The sequence below is a fragment of the Leptonotus elevatus genome, chromosome 15, assembly GCF_054856555.1.
Source record: "Leptonotus elevatus isolate MCC_2025b chromosome 15, RoL_Lele_1.0, whole genome shotgun sequence".
Lineage (NCBI taxonomy): Eukaryota > Metazoa > Chordata > Actinopteri > Syngnathiformes > Syngnathidae > Leptonotus > Leptonotus elevatus.
Window position 1 is genome coordinate 4,984,602 of NC_141253.1, and position 15,443 is coordinate 5,000,044.

At 41.4% G+C, this 15,443-nt stretch overlaps 1 protein-coding gene across 7 annotated transcripts in view; it reads left to right on the forward strand.

The window, feature by feature from the left end:
* Positions 1–15,443, forward strand: part of LOC147161694 (uncharacterized) — an 86,411-nt gene that overhangs the window by 23,019 nt on the left and 47,949 nt on the right. The window contains exon 3 of one of the 7 annotated variants that reach the window (XM_086095987.1): positions 14,098–14,960. The exons of 5 other annotated variants lie outside the window; for them this stretch is intronic. In XM_086095987.1, the coding sequence (XP_085952113.1) occupies positions 14,098–14,288 (191 nt within the window). In that variant the 3' untranslated portion in view covers positions 14,289–14,960. Of the gene's footprint in view, positions 1–587; positions 1,063–14,097; positions 14,961–15,443 lie in introns of those variants that run through there. One more of the 7 variants, XM_086095989.1, reaches the window with a different exon arrangement.

A 15,443-nucleotide genomic window follows, 5' to 3' on the forward strand; every position in this document is an offset into this window, starting at 1 on the left:
CGGGCCGCCATAAAAAAAAAAAAGAAAAAAAAGAGGGGCTGCCTCTCCTCCTCTCATGCTTTTAAATGTACGGCGCGATGAAAGATCAATGCGCCGACCGAGCAGCCGCCCCTGTGCCTGGTGTCGAGCGCTATACGCCAGGAAGTATGCTACAAAAACACCGGGGAGGGGGGGGGGGCAAAATGGGGGAGAAAGCTCCTTAAAGGTTGCCAATGCTTTGTGAGTGATTAGTGGAATTTTGTGTGTGTGTGAGAGAAGGCTTCCATGTTATCTCACACGCACGCCAGGTCAAGAAACGTTGACTGTTTCCAGCCCGTGGATCATATTCCAAGCTCATTTCGGCCTACATTCCCCACCTTCCTCTACCTCTTTAACAGCCCCCCCCCCCCCCCCACACACACACACCCAACCCCGCTATGCTTGCTCCTGTTCTGATGTTAGCAGACCCCTCTGGATCTTCTGCAGGAGTTCTATGCTCACTTCTTTCCCCTTTGCGCAAATGAAGAGACACTGCTGCGTTAGAAAAACAAATCATGCTAAGTCTCGGCTGGCAGCGCTCTCATAGTGCCGGGATCCCTCTTTGCCAGGGGAGGAGGGGGCACCCGTTTTCCCAGGGAGTGGGCGAGAGCAGAAGGCCTGGTCCTGGTCGCAGACACCTCTGCCCCTCCTGGCAGGAATGCACACGGCCCCCTGTGGGAAGAGGAGAAGAAGAAGCAGAAGAAGGAGGAGGAAATGAGACCAATGGGGAAAAAGAAAATCGCGATTGAGGGGGAAAGGGAAAGTGAATGGAGGACAAGGGAGAGGGGAGGAGCCTGGCGGCCAACGCACCAATGGTGGCGTGAGAGGGTCGAGAGCGCGTAGCAAAACAAACATGGCATTAGGTGGCTTAAACGCTCTTCCGACGGCAACGGCCTGCGGTCGTCGTTGGCTCGCTGCACTCTCGCCGTCTAAAAAGGTGATGACAGCTCGCAGATATCACGCCAGCAACCATGTGACAACAACACAAAAGGTGCTAAAACGCGTGTTACATCTTGATCTGAAATGTACCGTATTTACACGAAACCGTCCCGTGTTTTCAGATTTTTGGGCCAGTGAATCTCGCAAGGTGTGGTGCAAGTACCACTAGTGATACCCATTTTTTTTTGTACCACTAGCAGTAGCCCCCTCTAGTGGTACATGAAAGAATCACTCAATTAAATGTTAAATGAAGATTACAGTGGCTTAAAACAGTCCAGTTGTATTTGTTTCTTAAACACTTATGTATGTATTTTTTTGCAAAATCTTTTTTATTAATGAAAATTAATCATTAATTAATTAAATTAAATTTGTATCAAATTGGAAGTACAGAATACAGCTCTGTTTTGAAAATGACTCCTGGCACACTAAATAGTGTGTATTCATGAAATGTGCGTGAAAAGCCTTAAATTGCAGTGTTATTGTTTTTTTAAATTTAAATTTGATATTTCATGCAGAACTTAATTCAAATTTATTTAAAGAACACTTTAACAAAAACCACAGCTGTAACGATTATGTTACAAAAAAGTGTGTGTACTATGTTATACATGTTTCCTCATAATCATTTTGACGCTGTTTTTGACATTTTGCAACTCTATTCCTTGTCTACCATTCAAACAGCCTTGTGGCAGTGGCTAGAACATGCCTGTATTTAGTGTGTTTTGCTGTGAGAAATCTGCCTAGCAACAAGTGACAAAATAATTTGCTCAATTCTGTGAATGTACAATGCTTCACAACTAGATGGCAAATATTATATTAATTTGTGACATTTTACATGTAAGATTCCATATCATTCCACGTCTATCCATATCTTTGAATATGATTCCATATCATTTCATATTATTCTACATTTTCCATCATTACCATTCCACATCATTCTATATTACTCAGGATAATTCTATATCGTTCCACATTATTCCATATCTTTGAGTATCGTTACATACATACGCTTCAAAATCATTTCAGGTTTTCCCTTGAAGAGCACACTGTATTTTCCTGGTTTAAGTGGTTGACACCCCACAATTTCTTCCCCTCCGGTTGAAAAATGCCGCTGATTGACTGTAAAGTTCCACACACACTCCCTCCAGACCTCAATGTATGTTTGAGGTAATGCGGCACAGGATGTTAACGTATTAAATGTACCACAATTATCGGGGATGTGGAATATTCCCACAGACGGCTCCCATGGTGGAAATATTTACTTTTTATGTATTTTTATTTATTTTCCCGCCCTTTCTTCTTCATCTTAATGTGGAATTCCAACACGCCGGCTGCTAGCTTGTGGTTGTATGTCAATGCAAATAACATTGTCTCTCAGGTGCAGATTGGGGTTCAGGGGTTCATTCACAGTTCACCCGAAAGCATTCCACGCAATCTTTACATTTTTATCCACCCTTGCATGCCTTCTGTTGCATTTTCTTTTCTTTATCTTTGCTTTTCGCTGTCTTTTTGTCAAGCAATCATTTTTTCACCCGTGACACTTTTGACAAGTACTTCATGCCGAGCCAGGAGTGATGCAGCGAACATACACACTCTCCTGGTAGGATTTTGTATAAAAAGTAATGCTCTCTTATTACAAGAAATTATGTTTGGGGGCTGTATCGCAGGTTTTCTATTATTATTATTATTATTATTATTGTGTTCTGCGATTGGCTGGCAACCAGCTCAGGGTGTACCCCGCCTAATGTCCAAAGCGCTCCCTTGTGAGGACAAGCGGTTAAGAAAATTGATGAATTATTATTATTATTATTTATATATTTTTTTGCAGTATACGGGCAAGTACAAATCTATTATTGGATGCTTGTAGTGTAGTACCACATTTAGTCAGGCAGTGCTGAGGTTTCCTGGAAGAGATGCAACATAATTAAGAAGAAGACAACAGTCATTGTAGTACAATCCAGTACAACATTTTGTCATTTGAAATATTTGCCGACAGTACATGCCTGTGAGTAATGTTGTATGATCCGCTTATATGTGTTTGTTGCTCTGTGTGTTTATAGTAGCAGTTGTTTAAAGGTTTAAAATTACCTCAGCATCTATGCTAATCTCTTTTAGCGTTTCACATTAGGTTATGCATTGGGGTCCTAGTCGATAAATGGGGGTTCACTGTATTTGAAAAGAAGTCCAATTTAATAAATTTATGAAAATAACCGTTAACCCTTACCACTTTGATATGATAACACTGGGGAAGGAAAATTCAGGTTGAAGATATTTCCCTACTATTTTCTAAAGAGAAACTTGTTGCTCACATACACTTCAAATAGCAGACGTCGGTTTTCTATTTCTGAAATAAATATTTAATTTCCACTGAAAGTAAAAAATATTAAAATTAAATTCACCCAAAATATTTTGCAGCCCTTCCACAATGACTTTTACTTCTGACTCAAATGGAAGTTTTAATTTTAAATGAGACTAATGAATGCCTATGAAAATATGATGATTTTTATGGGCAGGCCTTTTCCAAAGTAGAAGGTAAATTATTAAAGCGGGCTTCATTGTCGACAAAAATGCTGGATAAAAAAAAAGAAGAAAGAGCTGCAGCCATGATGACTTTTTGGCACGCAGCACGCATGACACGCACGACTTGGTCGTCTGTTTGCTTAATTTTTCCACTCTATCAGTAATAAAAGTCAAGCTATAATTTCCATATAAATAAAGTTTGATCGAGTCCCAATTATAATGTTTTCTCTCTTCTTTAGAAAATCCCCCATTTCGGCAAAGGAACATTCGCCTGCGTGCATCTGTTTGTCGGATCAGAGAGCAACTTATTGCAAGCACATGTGACTTGAGTGTGTGCATGGCCACAACCTATGCAGCCCCCGTCCACAACCTCCCTTAAGATGGATCCCCGCCATCATTAATGCAGCCCCACGGCGAGCGCATGTCTACACAAGTTTGCATGGGATGCGAACATCTGGCTCCTTCCGATTTGTCCAGGTTCCCTTCACGCAGACCTGCCTTCGCTCTTTCCCTCGCGTACTTAACTTTTGCGCTTTCGGGGGAGGATGTGATGCTGTGGTTGCTGCGGCGATGAACTTCAAAGAGGTCGGGTTGGGGGGGACGTCAGTCATGAGCGGGCAGAGGGCAGAACTTGGTCAATGGTGGGGATTTGTCGCCTAATAGCCCCTCTGGGGGGACTTAAGTTCTAATTTCAGAGGTGCTGAAAGTAGGATTTTATGGAGTATGTGCGTTCACATGCTTTTTTCATTACACAGCGTCTAATTGCAGCGATAATGGAGAAAAGGCTGGGAGTGTGACTTTAAAGATGAGCGTATGTTGCAAAACAAGTTTTAGTCTCTTAGCCTACTTCATTTTCCCAAATAGGAGACGAGGGCTTTTATTTACCACCGTGTGTACTGATCATTTTTTGAAGTAAGGCAGGATTTGTAAAAATGCCCAATCATTCCAAATTCCTTATTAATTGATATAATCCACATTATTCCATATCTTTCAATATCATTCCATATAGTTTTATATCATTCCGCATTTTTCACCAACATATTGCACATTTTTGCCAATAACATTCCAAATCATTCCATGTCTTTGAATATCATTCCAGATCGTTTGTCATTCCACATTTTTCAACTATATAATTCCATAATCTTTTAACATCATTCCGTATCATTTGAAATCATTCCCCGTTTTTTCACCAACATATTACACATTTTTCATCAATAACATTCCACATCATTACATTTGTTTTGGTATCATTCAAACTCATTTCAAGTTTTTTTTTTCTTTTATTCAGCATTTCAACAATCCAGGGTGTACCTCACCTCTCGTCCAAATTCAGCTGGACGGATGGATATACGAATGAGAAGCTGCAAGCTTTGATTAATGTCATGCATTTTCTTCCTCTCCCCAATTGCAGTTTGTTTAGTGTCGGTGATGACGTCACCACAGGGGGCGGCCTGTCGCGCAAGTAAATCCTGTCCACGTTAATATTGACGTTCCCCTCCGCTTGTCTCTCCATCAGCAATAGATTTAATGGTCACTTTCTGCATGCTTATTCAGCACAGAGGGAGAAAAACCAGAGCTCGGAAAACCCTCGGAGGGCCGAGAGCGTAGAAGACAAATAAGTGGAATGGAGCTAATGAGATGCACTGAGTAAGTTGAGAGCGCGCACATTTGTTTTGCCCATTTGACTGACGAGCGCCTCAGACTTCTGGACGGGACGCGCGTTCACGTCGCCGTCAGCGAAGCAGAAATGCACCTTTTAAAGGCTTGCGGTCGGACTGGTTATAGAATCCTCGTGGTTGTCAAAGTCGCTCCTCCGCTTCCTGTTTATCTTTCTGCATCTCCTCGACTTCCTCCTGCCATTCTTGACGCCGTGCCTCTTTTGTTACCTCTCTTTCGAAAACCCCGTCTAATCGGCCCAGTTGAAATCAATCTCATGCAATTATTCACGGGAAATGTTTGTCTTGGCTGCCAACCAACACCAACCTCTGAAATTGGAGGGGGCTGCTGCGGGGGTGTGTGTGTGTGTGTGTGCGTGCGTATGTGTGTTTGTTGCTGGTGCAGATGTGCCGCCTAATCGCAGACGCCATCATGCAGAAACTATTCTTTTACAACCATTTCAAAGCATCTGCAATGAGTGTCACTGGGAGGTTAAATCAACTTTGAAATGCAGGTTGCATGCCAGAATGGAATGAAATTGTAAGAGTATTGCCTGAACAACTTCTTCTGCCAAGTCGTAACCATGTGTCATCATTGATACACACATCCTGCTTATGCTTAAATTGTCATTAAATTTCATAATTTTTTGGCGGAGAAATAAACAAAATGTCCAAATTTACCTCAATGATGAAAAAAAAAAGTCATAATTGACAAGAGCCAAAATGTACCAAAATCAGTTTTGCAGAAGTAGTTTTTACTTAATCCTGCTAACAAAAATAGATTTATTGTATTGGTTCATTTCGCGTTCGTGCGTGATGATTCCACGTGTATTGTTGAGTCTCTCCCTGATGGCGGAGAAGGAAAACAAGAGCTAACGTGTCCTTATTCGGAGTCTTTCTGGGAAGGTATTGATTTTAGCCAATTGCAGTAACTAATTAGGCGTTGCACAAAAATCTGGAAAAGAAAGTGTACTGTTTCATGCTCCTGATAGAAAAACACGAAGTATACTGAAACATTATAGCTCGACTAAGCACCCTGCACATATATTTGATGTAAACAAGAGTTAAGGCAATAAATCAAGTCTCAATTGATTCGCTCTTTGTCTGCAAATAGGTACGTAACCGTATTGGCTAACGTCACTTGAAATGTTTTTACCCTCATGATGTTCCCTAATCTATGAAGGAAGGTTATACTTAAAGATAATGAAAGAAAAGTATATATATTACTGGTATAATCTGACTAAATTGTGATTAAAAAATGCTTTTATAACAACACATCAAATTTCAGTTTTAAAAATACGAACATAATGTTGCTAAAGTGATATTGTTCCACTGCATTAGTTTCCAATGAGCACCATATAGAAAAAATTGTAAGAGTTGGAATATAGAAGTATTTTGGGGGGAATTTAGTAAACCAAATTTTTTTCATTTGTTTTCCAGTTAAATCATAAGTTCTTTAGGGTATTGCAAAATATCAATTTAAACAGATAGTTGTCTAATTTGGATGAAATCAAACTTTTCTCGGAAAAATCTGACTACAGCACTCAAAAAATAATTTTCTTTTAACACAGACAATTCTAATGTTATCATAATTACATTACACTGAAATGCTTTAACTAACCCTTAAACTTAACTTGATGTAACCCTAAACATTAACAATTCGAAGTGAGAGACTCGTCTAATGCCGACAATCGGTCCCAATTTTCCGTTTGCAATCAACATGCAGCATTTACTGTCATGAGTATTCCTGGGAAATCTTCTGCTTTTGTTGTCTTTAACGCACATTGTCGGACCAAATCAATACTGTTCTGTCCTTTCTGACTTTGTAATCCCCAGAAGGCAAGCAGCCTACCATGTACTGTCATGGCTATTCTACGAAGAAGCACAGTTGTTGTCTTTGCCGTTGCACCTTCTGGGAAGAAGTCAGTCCTGCCAATCTATTCAGGATTTCCTGGGAGGCTTTTTTTTGTGTCTTTGTCATTACACGTAGGCGTTTCTAGCTCATTTTTGGGGATGCGCCTAAATTGATCCTCAGCATTCCTAAAATGTCTGCAAAAGTGTATAACTGTTAACTCTTAATTTTGTGTGACTCATCATTTATAACCTTCATCTGTTTAAATAGTTTAGTGTCGTCACTGACGTTCCTAAAATGTGTAAAAATGAACAAAACAGGGAAATGGATCTTGCTTGGCCCGTGTCGTCACTCCTTCTGGGACTCAACCAATCCTACCGAACTATCCAGGATTTGTAATCCCAAGTAGCAAGTCGTGCACTATGTAATGTCGTCATGACTTTTCTAGGGACATCTTCTAAAATTGTAGTCTCTGTCATGTCACCTTCCAGGACGAAATCACTCCTTTCAATCTATTTTCATACTACTTCATTGTGACCTTCTGCTTCAGTCTCAAGTCAATCTATCCTACCTTCTAATCCCAAAAACAATGTACTGCTGTCACTATTCCAACTTATGCTATCATTGACTATGTATACATGGTCTCAATATTGGGGTTACGGCCAACATTCCAGTTTCTGAAATATTTGGGACAAACCCGTTTATGGATATGACTGGACAGAGTTACTCCCGTATAGGCCTACATATCCCAATCTAATCCCCGACGCATGGACAACATCATTATGCAAATATGTCATTTCCGCATTTAACTTTCTACAATCAAAAAAATATATTATATTCATGTCACTCTCCACACTCATAAAGTGTGGTTCTGTGCTGCGTCACCATGTTTGTTTACCTTCTTCTTGTGTATTTTCGGTGGGTTGCGTGCTAGCCACACGGACTTGCATACGTGCATATACTGTATGTCTGTATTCATACACACTGTAGTATTTTCGCCATAGAGACAGAAAATAACGTGAAAACGCCACAGAGAAATCAAAGTATTCAAGTTGGGCGAGTGGCAACGTAAGATGGCCGCTGCGCATACAATTAGTTCCTGTACTCAAAAGACCAAGATTCCTTGCAAATAGTGCATTGAAGCATGCGCAGAACACAAACCAAAGTTCCTTTCAAAAGAAGTACCCCGATCACATTGTTTTGACGTCAGAAAAGGGGGCTACCCAGTAGTCTTAACATTTTGCAAGGCAGCATTGTTATCGTTATCCAACATGCTTCTGAGAGGTGAAGTAGCGTTAAAGGAACCGTGGTGAGAGCGAGTTGGAGAAGATGTGTATCCATGCGTGTGTCGGTGCACTTGTATACTAATGAGTGTGTGTAGTCTTGTGTCTGGCCAGCCATGGCCACATCTGTTTGTCATGTTTGCACTTAAGCGCCTGCAGGAGCCACCATTCTAAGTGGAGACAGTCCTCTCTCCCAGTGTCTCCCTTTCCTCCTAATTACATTTGTTCGTTAATCCATTTTCTGCCCTCTTCTCCTTCTCTTGTTTACGTTCTCGCTCCGCTGGGCTTTGGCCTCCTCCGACCAGCAGACAGTGACCTTTAAGGAGATGCCAAAAGACTGTGTGTTAAGACAGTGCTACCCCCCCCCCCCCCCTCCTTCACCCTTTCACCGCACACACATACGTGCACGTATACACGTACACACACACACCTACTCAGTCCCATCGTGGCCCCACAGTATCCCCTCAGGCCATCTCCGTCCAAGAGGCTAATGGAGTTAGCCTAATGTCTGCAGAGCGCCAGTCATAAAACTGATTTGAGGCTGAAGGCTTGGTGCCGAGACCACCACTCTGCTTACAAAAAAGAAAAGAGTGATGGGAGTGAGATGTTAAAGGAGAGTGAGCGTGTCTTTGGAGTGGAGGAGGTTGGCTCGGCGGCGGCGGCGGCGGCATGGTGGTGCAGGCTGGCGTAACTAAGGCAACTGCAGACAATCTAATTGGTATTGACATCCTTGTCTCGGAGGAAATTTGACATCTAAGGGCAAATCATTCTATTTAGTCGCCTGAATAGTCTCCGAGGCGGGGCACGAGGAGCACAATCGCGCCGCGGCGTTGTCCCGGTCCTCGCGTCTCTGCCACGCTACAATCGATCCTAATCCGATCCGGAGAGAGGAAGAGGAGACGCAGCAGCAGCAAGAGAATAAAAAAAAAAAAAAAAAACAACAACCAGAAAATCAAAAGGTCTGTTGGGATCATATTTAACAAGAGAGAGTACAATTGGGGCGGCGGCCCGTAATGCACTTGTGTTGTTGCTTAATGTATAGAAAAGCCCGGGCCCAGTAATGGTTCTGCAGCCAAGGTGGCTGGGCTTCAAAGAAATGTGCTTGCTTTAGCTAAAAGACCGCCAAAGACCTTCATTCTGTTAGAGCATCAAATATGGCTCCCACTCACGACACACACACTGATTTTATTATCCTCACTCCCTTGAGAAACTCATCTCATCCTCCTTTTTGTTTGACTGACTGACCGTCAATGGGGACAAGTGAAGTGCTGCTGTCCATCAAGGGTGCATTGCATCTCTTAGGTCTTAAAAAAAAGAAAGAAGTAGAATTAAGGCGCTACTCACCTGAATAACTCTGGTGGTTTTGACCCATTAAAGGCATGCATGAGTGCACAGATAAAGAGGTCGTAGAAGTGTAACATTTTTTCCCCTAGTTGTTCTGAAACAATGAACCAGTGGCAAATCTAAATACGATACAAATCAACTATGGTGAAACCCCCGATTATGCATTCCAGACCCACCCGCAAAAAGGGAAAACCGCAATACAGAAACACCATTTTGCTGTTGCTGGGTTGAATCCTCGCATCACCACAATTGCTACTTTTCAGGGGGAAAAAAATTGTATACCGTTACACGTCAACATCAACACAACGCCGACCCCATAATCATGCTCATTTGCAAATTTGATTTGCTATTGCAAATTTACCAATTGTAAATGTATTTGAACGCACAAAAAAAATGCAAGCACAAAATGTGTAGAAAATACTTCTACTTCACAGTGACTTGCATTTCCTCCTACTGTACACCTTCCTACTATTATTATAAAGTATCGTCTCTGTTTCCTTCAATGGTGCCTGTCCGTCCCTGTAATTGGCACCATGCGAGTTGCCAGGTGTGTCATCTACTTAACACAAATAAACACCTCGAACACTTCCTTTGTCTGGGCTAGTCATTGTAATTATCTCGCTTCATTGACGCTATTGTTCACGCACGGACGGTAAACGCTGAGCCCATTTGAATGCAGTTGCTAACCAAAGCAGCAGCACGTGCATTCGTTCTGGGGAATTTCAATATGGAGACTGTATAACTAGTACGCAGACATGTAACAATGTTAAGTATGTCAGTAGAAGTCTGACGTGACCATCTATTTAATAATACTAAATATCACTTCATTTGAGCATATTATTCAATACTTAAATAGATGTATAAATACTTACTGTAAAAAGATTCTAGTAACAGTAGAAGTACTGATTGAACTCATTTCATCATGTAAAAGTAAAAAAAAATAATAATACAGTGTTCTAAAGTAGCTTTCAAAAGTCATAATGAAATAAACGTACATAAAAAAAAAATTACTCCATTTTGTGATCGTATCGATGATTGATTATTTATTTTTTTAAACTCGCTGATCGGCATCCGGTGATCGGCCCCAAAAATTTGAATCGTGTAAAACCTAGTACAGATACTTATGGGGGGAAAAAAGGCTAGTAAAAGCAGTAGTATGATTTCAACTTTTTTTTTAACTCAAGTAGAAAATGGCAGATTCTGAACTGTACTTAAGTACAAAAATGAGAAACTGAAATGTGCAAAAGTAAAACTGAATAAACAAAAGTGGAAATACAGATACTTGTGTAAAAACAAAGACTGATCAAACAAGTACTGATTCAGATCATTTACTTAAGTGTATGTATGTGTGTGTGTGTGTATATATATATATATATATAAATAAATAATTACAAAAGTAAAAATGAAGTGTAAGTACAAATATTAAGATTTTTTTTTCTCTTCCTGTCAGTTATATTTGTTTTGATAACTTGGCACAGTACAAATCTACTTAAATCCATTCACAAAATAATTATTCTACTTTCCACTACAAACTACTTGTGTAAACCTGATATACTTAAAAATAACAGTAACTCGTAAGATCTTACGCATTGATGAATTACATGCTTCTTTAATCCATCCTGGATTATGATGATTAATTTCTCTTTTATCGTTTTATCCGGTATAAGCTTTCGCATCAATTTTAGCATTATGGTTGATTGCTACAGTGGTTAATGGTTGCCTTTAAGGCAATGCTCAAGCACTTAATAAGGAGATAATAACACAGCCGGTGTCGCTAATCAAATACAAGTTGATTTCATTTAAGCTGCTGGTTTACAATGGAGTGCTGTACACAAAAGAGTTTGTAAGTTTGTGTGCACATTTGCATGCTTTGCGGGTGGCTGTGCGTGCACACGAGTGCATGTGTGCAAGTATGTGATGAGGGTGTACAGAGGAACTGATGGCTGCAGATATGTGTCCCAGACACTTAAGTCATAAAAGTGTGTCTCGGAGCCCCATGGCTGTGCAGGCCCTGGTGCCTGATGTTATCACAGTGAAACAGTGGCCACTCTATCAGGACAGCAGAGTACAGAGGCATTCCAGCAACACTGCTTGGGGGTGGGTGGGGGCGGGGGGTGATTTGGGGGGGGGGGGGGGTGAGATGGAGTCTGGGATGGATGCGCTCAGGCAGAAGGACTCGAGCGGGAAGCTACTGGATCGTTTACTGTGGGCAGTCGCGAGCATTTTATCGTACCTATTACAACTGCAAAAAGGTAGACACATTAAAATCCATGTCATTTTAGCCCATTAAATCTATTGTCTCTCTGATCTATACTTTTTTAAAAAAAAAATTAAAAAAAATTATAAAGTGTGTCATTTCCATTATGTCTTTTCGTTTTTTTTGTTTTTGTTTTAATTTTTTATTATTCATTGACTTGCAAGAAACAAGCGCTAAAAATGCAAACATCCATCCATCCAAATACATTGGAGTCACCAATGTGGTGCCCGTCTGCACCAGTTAGCCTTCAGGGGTCAAATGAGTAGCCCGCAGGCATGTTCTAGTGAGGGGGACTCGTGATGGGACATTGTGATTTCCTAGGAATGTTGTAGAAGTGATTATTTAAAACTCTGAACACTGGCAGAATTGAATAGAAATAAAGTGTTGCATATTGATATTTATCTGTTCCTAATTATTGTCAAAAATCCTGATCATAATCGCTGTAAATACATGAACTAATGATTAATTATTCATAATACTATTAAAAAAAAAACTTTTAAAAGTTTAATGACCTGCTTTTTATCTCCTAACTTACGGAGTCATTTACAAATTGTTGTGAAGCTCTTTTTCATTTGTGTCTACATGACCAGAGCCGTGTATAGAGAGTTTGACAAACTTTGTTTTCAGCAGGGTAACAAGATGGCGTCCTTATGTCATGTGACCAGCAGTTAACCAATCGCGCTGTGATTGGTCAACTGCTGGTCACATGACATAAGGACGCCATCTTGTTACCCTGCTTGAAACTGAGTTGTCCAAACTCTCTCTATACGGTTCTGTACATGACTGTATTATACTGCCCCCAGTGGCCAAGTCGTGCACACCAGGAGCCACGATTAGTTAATTATGATGCACAAATTATTTAGTTATTTTCTATTTAATTTTCATTACTGTATATTTTATAAAGTACAGTTAGTGCTATATTTGTCATGATAAAAAAAAAAAAAACACATTACATATATTTTTTGGGAGGGGGAGGTAGAAAATACAAATTTGTCAGAAAAATCAACTCAAGTAAAGTACAGATACCTTGAGTACATTACAAAAATATCTTCACTACTACACTGGAGTGTACACGTGTGTGGGTGTGAGTGAGTGGGAGGCTTTGAGAACCATCTGGCGAGTCCAGCAGTCAAGTGGAGGGAAACCTGACAGGTTACATCTTCAGTAGCAGACCAGTAGCACCTCACTATAGCATGTCGCCTCTGTGCAGAGGCCAAAGGTCTCGTGACAAAGATGAGTTGGGTTTGGGGGCGGGAGGAGGGTACGCTCTTCGATCAGCACCCCTCGAGCGCCTCTGTATGCCAGCGATTGTCTCTGGCCTGGATTAGTTTTTGTATCCTGTTACAGGCGTTTGATTCCCGTGGAGTTAGGTTCAGCATGGCGCTGAGGGGCCAGCAGGGCCGCTGAGAGCCCGTTGATTTATGTCTTGCTGAGTGAGAGAAGCAGGTTCATGTTGGAGGTCTCTGGGCAGGCTAGTGTTCTGTGAGTGTGTGCGTGCGATGTGTGTAATGTGTGTGTCCAGCTGAGGCACCCCAAGCCAAACCTCGCGGCAGGGTGCCATGCGGCCTGGAACGGCCGCGTTTGTTTGACTTGCGCGCATGCCTTGAAGGTTTTCGCCGTGTTTAAAAATAATGACGGGCGAGCAAAGAGGTGGGGTTTCGTGTCAGAGTGCCGTGCCGATTGCCCAATGAGCCGCAGAGTCATCAAACGGCCCTGTTTGACTAAATTCTTTACTAATTCGATCGGGCAGACTTCGGCCGGCATGTAACATTTATTCACAAAAAAAGGTGCTCACAAACGCTACAAAAATGAATGTTGTATTTTCAGATGTTTTTTTCCTATTCTATGGCTCCATGAGAGTTTATTTTATTTTATTACAAAAGTGGTTTGGTAGTTATTCAATACACATGTATATCAATTTGCGATGTGTATGCAGGGTCTGATACTGTGATGTGAAACACATTTTAAACGGGATCTGATCCAGATTGGTGGCAATGTTGATCCCACATGGAAATCTCATTTATCAATCTTTATCTGTCAAATCTCATCATTTCAGTTGATCATTTGTTGTCCTTAGCGCCAATCCTTTTACATTTTTCTTCCCCTAGTCCCAAAACAAAACCTTTTTTACACGTCAACAGCATTTTTCTTTCGAATCATTTGAATGAAAGTCGAGCTCCACATGGAGAATCGATGGCTTAATGCAGCCTGTCCTTATTTATGCGTCCATAGCCATCTTCCTTTTGAAATATGATGTGGCGATGATGGAGCCGCGCATATTCTCGACGGTGCATTTTGGACCTTTTCAAAACCGGAGCATCTGTCCGCGGCCTTGCCGAGCCATCTGGATGCGACGGGACGGGCAGAAGATGTTAATGCACTTCGGGATGAGAAAGGAGAACAACACCTTTGACCTTCGCTAGCCTTTGACCTCTGCAGCCAATATGGAACCACTGATGCTATGGGTTTCCTATATCGGGCATATGCTGGCCGGGCTCGACGCGTTAAAAGAAATTCTTCATTTGCCACACATCGTTTATATAGCCTCGGCTGTGTTGTAAACAACCGAGGCTTTAGGAAGATAGATATTTACTTGGTGGGCTTTCTATTTGATTAGAACACGAGAAATTGACATGCATATCCAATGTGTTGTTGTACTTCTTGGCACGGATGCTAAAGCTACGGCTAATCAACCACATTTTAAGAACCACTGACTAGATTGTACAACATACGGATTGTATTATAAGGCCAAAGCCAGTAAAGACCCAATTATCCTGTGGTGTGAGATGTGTTGAGAGTGATTTTACCTCCCGGACCTGAAAACCCTTGCTGCATTTCCAACTGCAACCACTTGGAAAGAAGGTGAAAAACTCCACCCTGCCCCTCCTGGATGGCAGCCCACGGGCAATGACTGATGGCTTTTCCACGCTGAGATTCAATTACAAATTAGAGTGCACGTCACCTTTGACCTCTTCTTCCTGTATCACCTTGTCATAGGAAGCGGCTTGGAGCATATTTCTGACAAAAATTGGCAAAACAATTCTGCCAGTGACCATCATTTATAAAATGTTAAATCTCAATGCTAATGATAATACATGAAAATGTCAAGCGTGATAAAAAATACATTGGAAACTAACTTGGCTCTGTTCCTTTCTATTAAATAGATCATGAATATTCAAGTTGAAATTTTCAAAAATGAATTCCTGTATATCATTCAGGGATGCCCATGGCAGTTGTTGTGTCATGGACGTAGCGCTGTTAGCTAAACAAAGACATGACATCGGACGGTGATAAATAAAACGGTAAACGTCAATTAACATGACTACTTCCGCATCTTGCCTGGGTCAGAAGTCCCAGGATGCATTTCCAGTCATCTGCCCGCTTCCGTGTGTGCTAAACATTGACCTTGCGACCTCTGCTCATGACCCTTGATCTGTGATGTTGACCCTTTACGCGGAAGGATGGCTCTCTTGTGTATCTCCGCCGGCCGTCTCCATTGACTACCTGCCAGGCACCTGCTCTGAGAAATGAAGCTGGGGCCAATGCCTCTCTGGGGAGCCCTTTCGGGGACCGGGCGG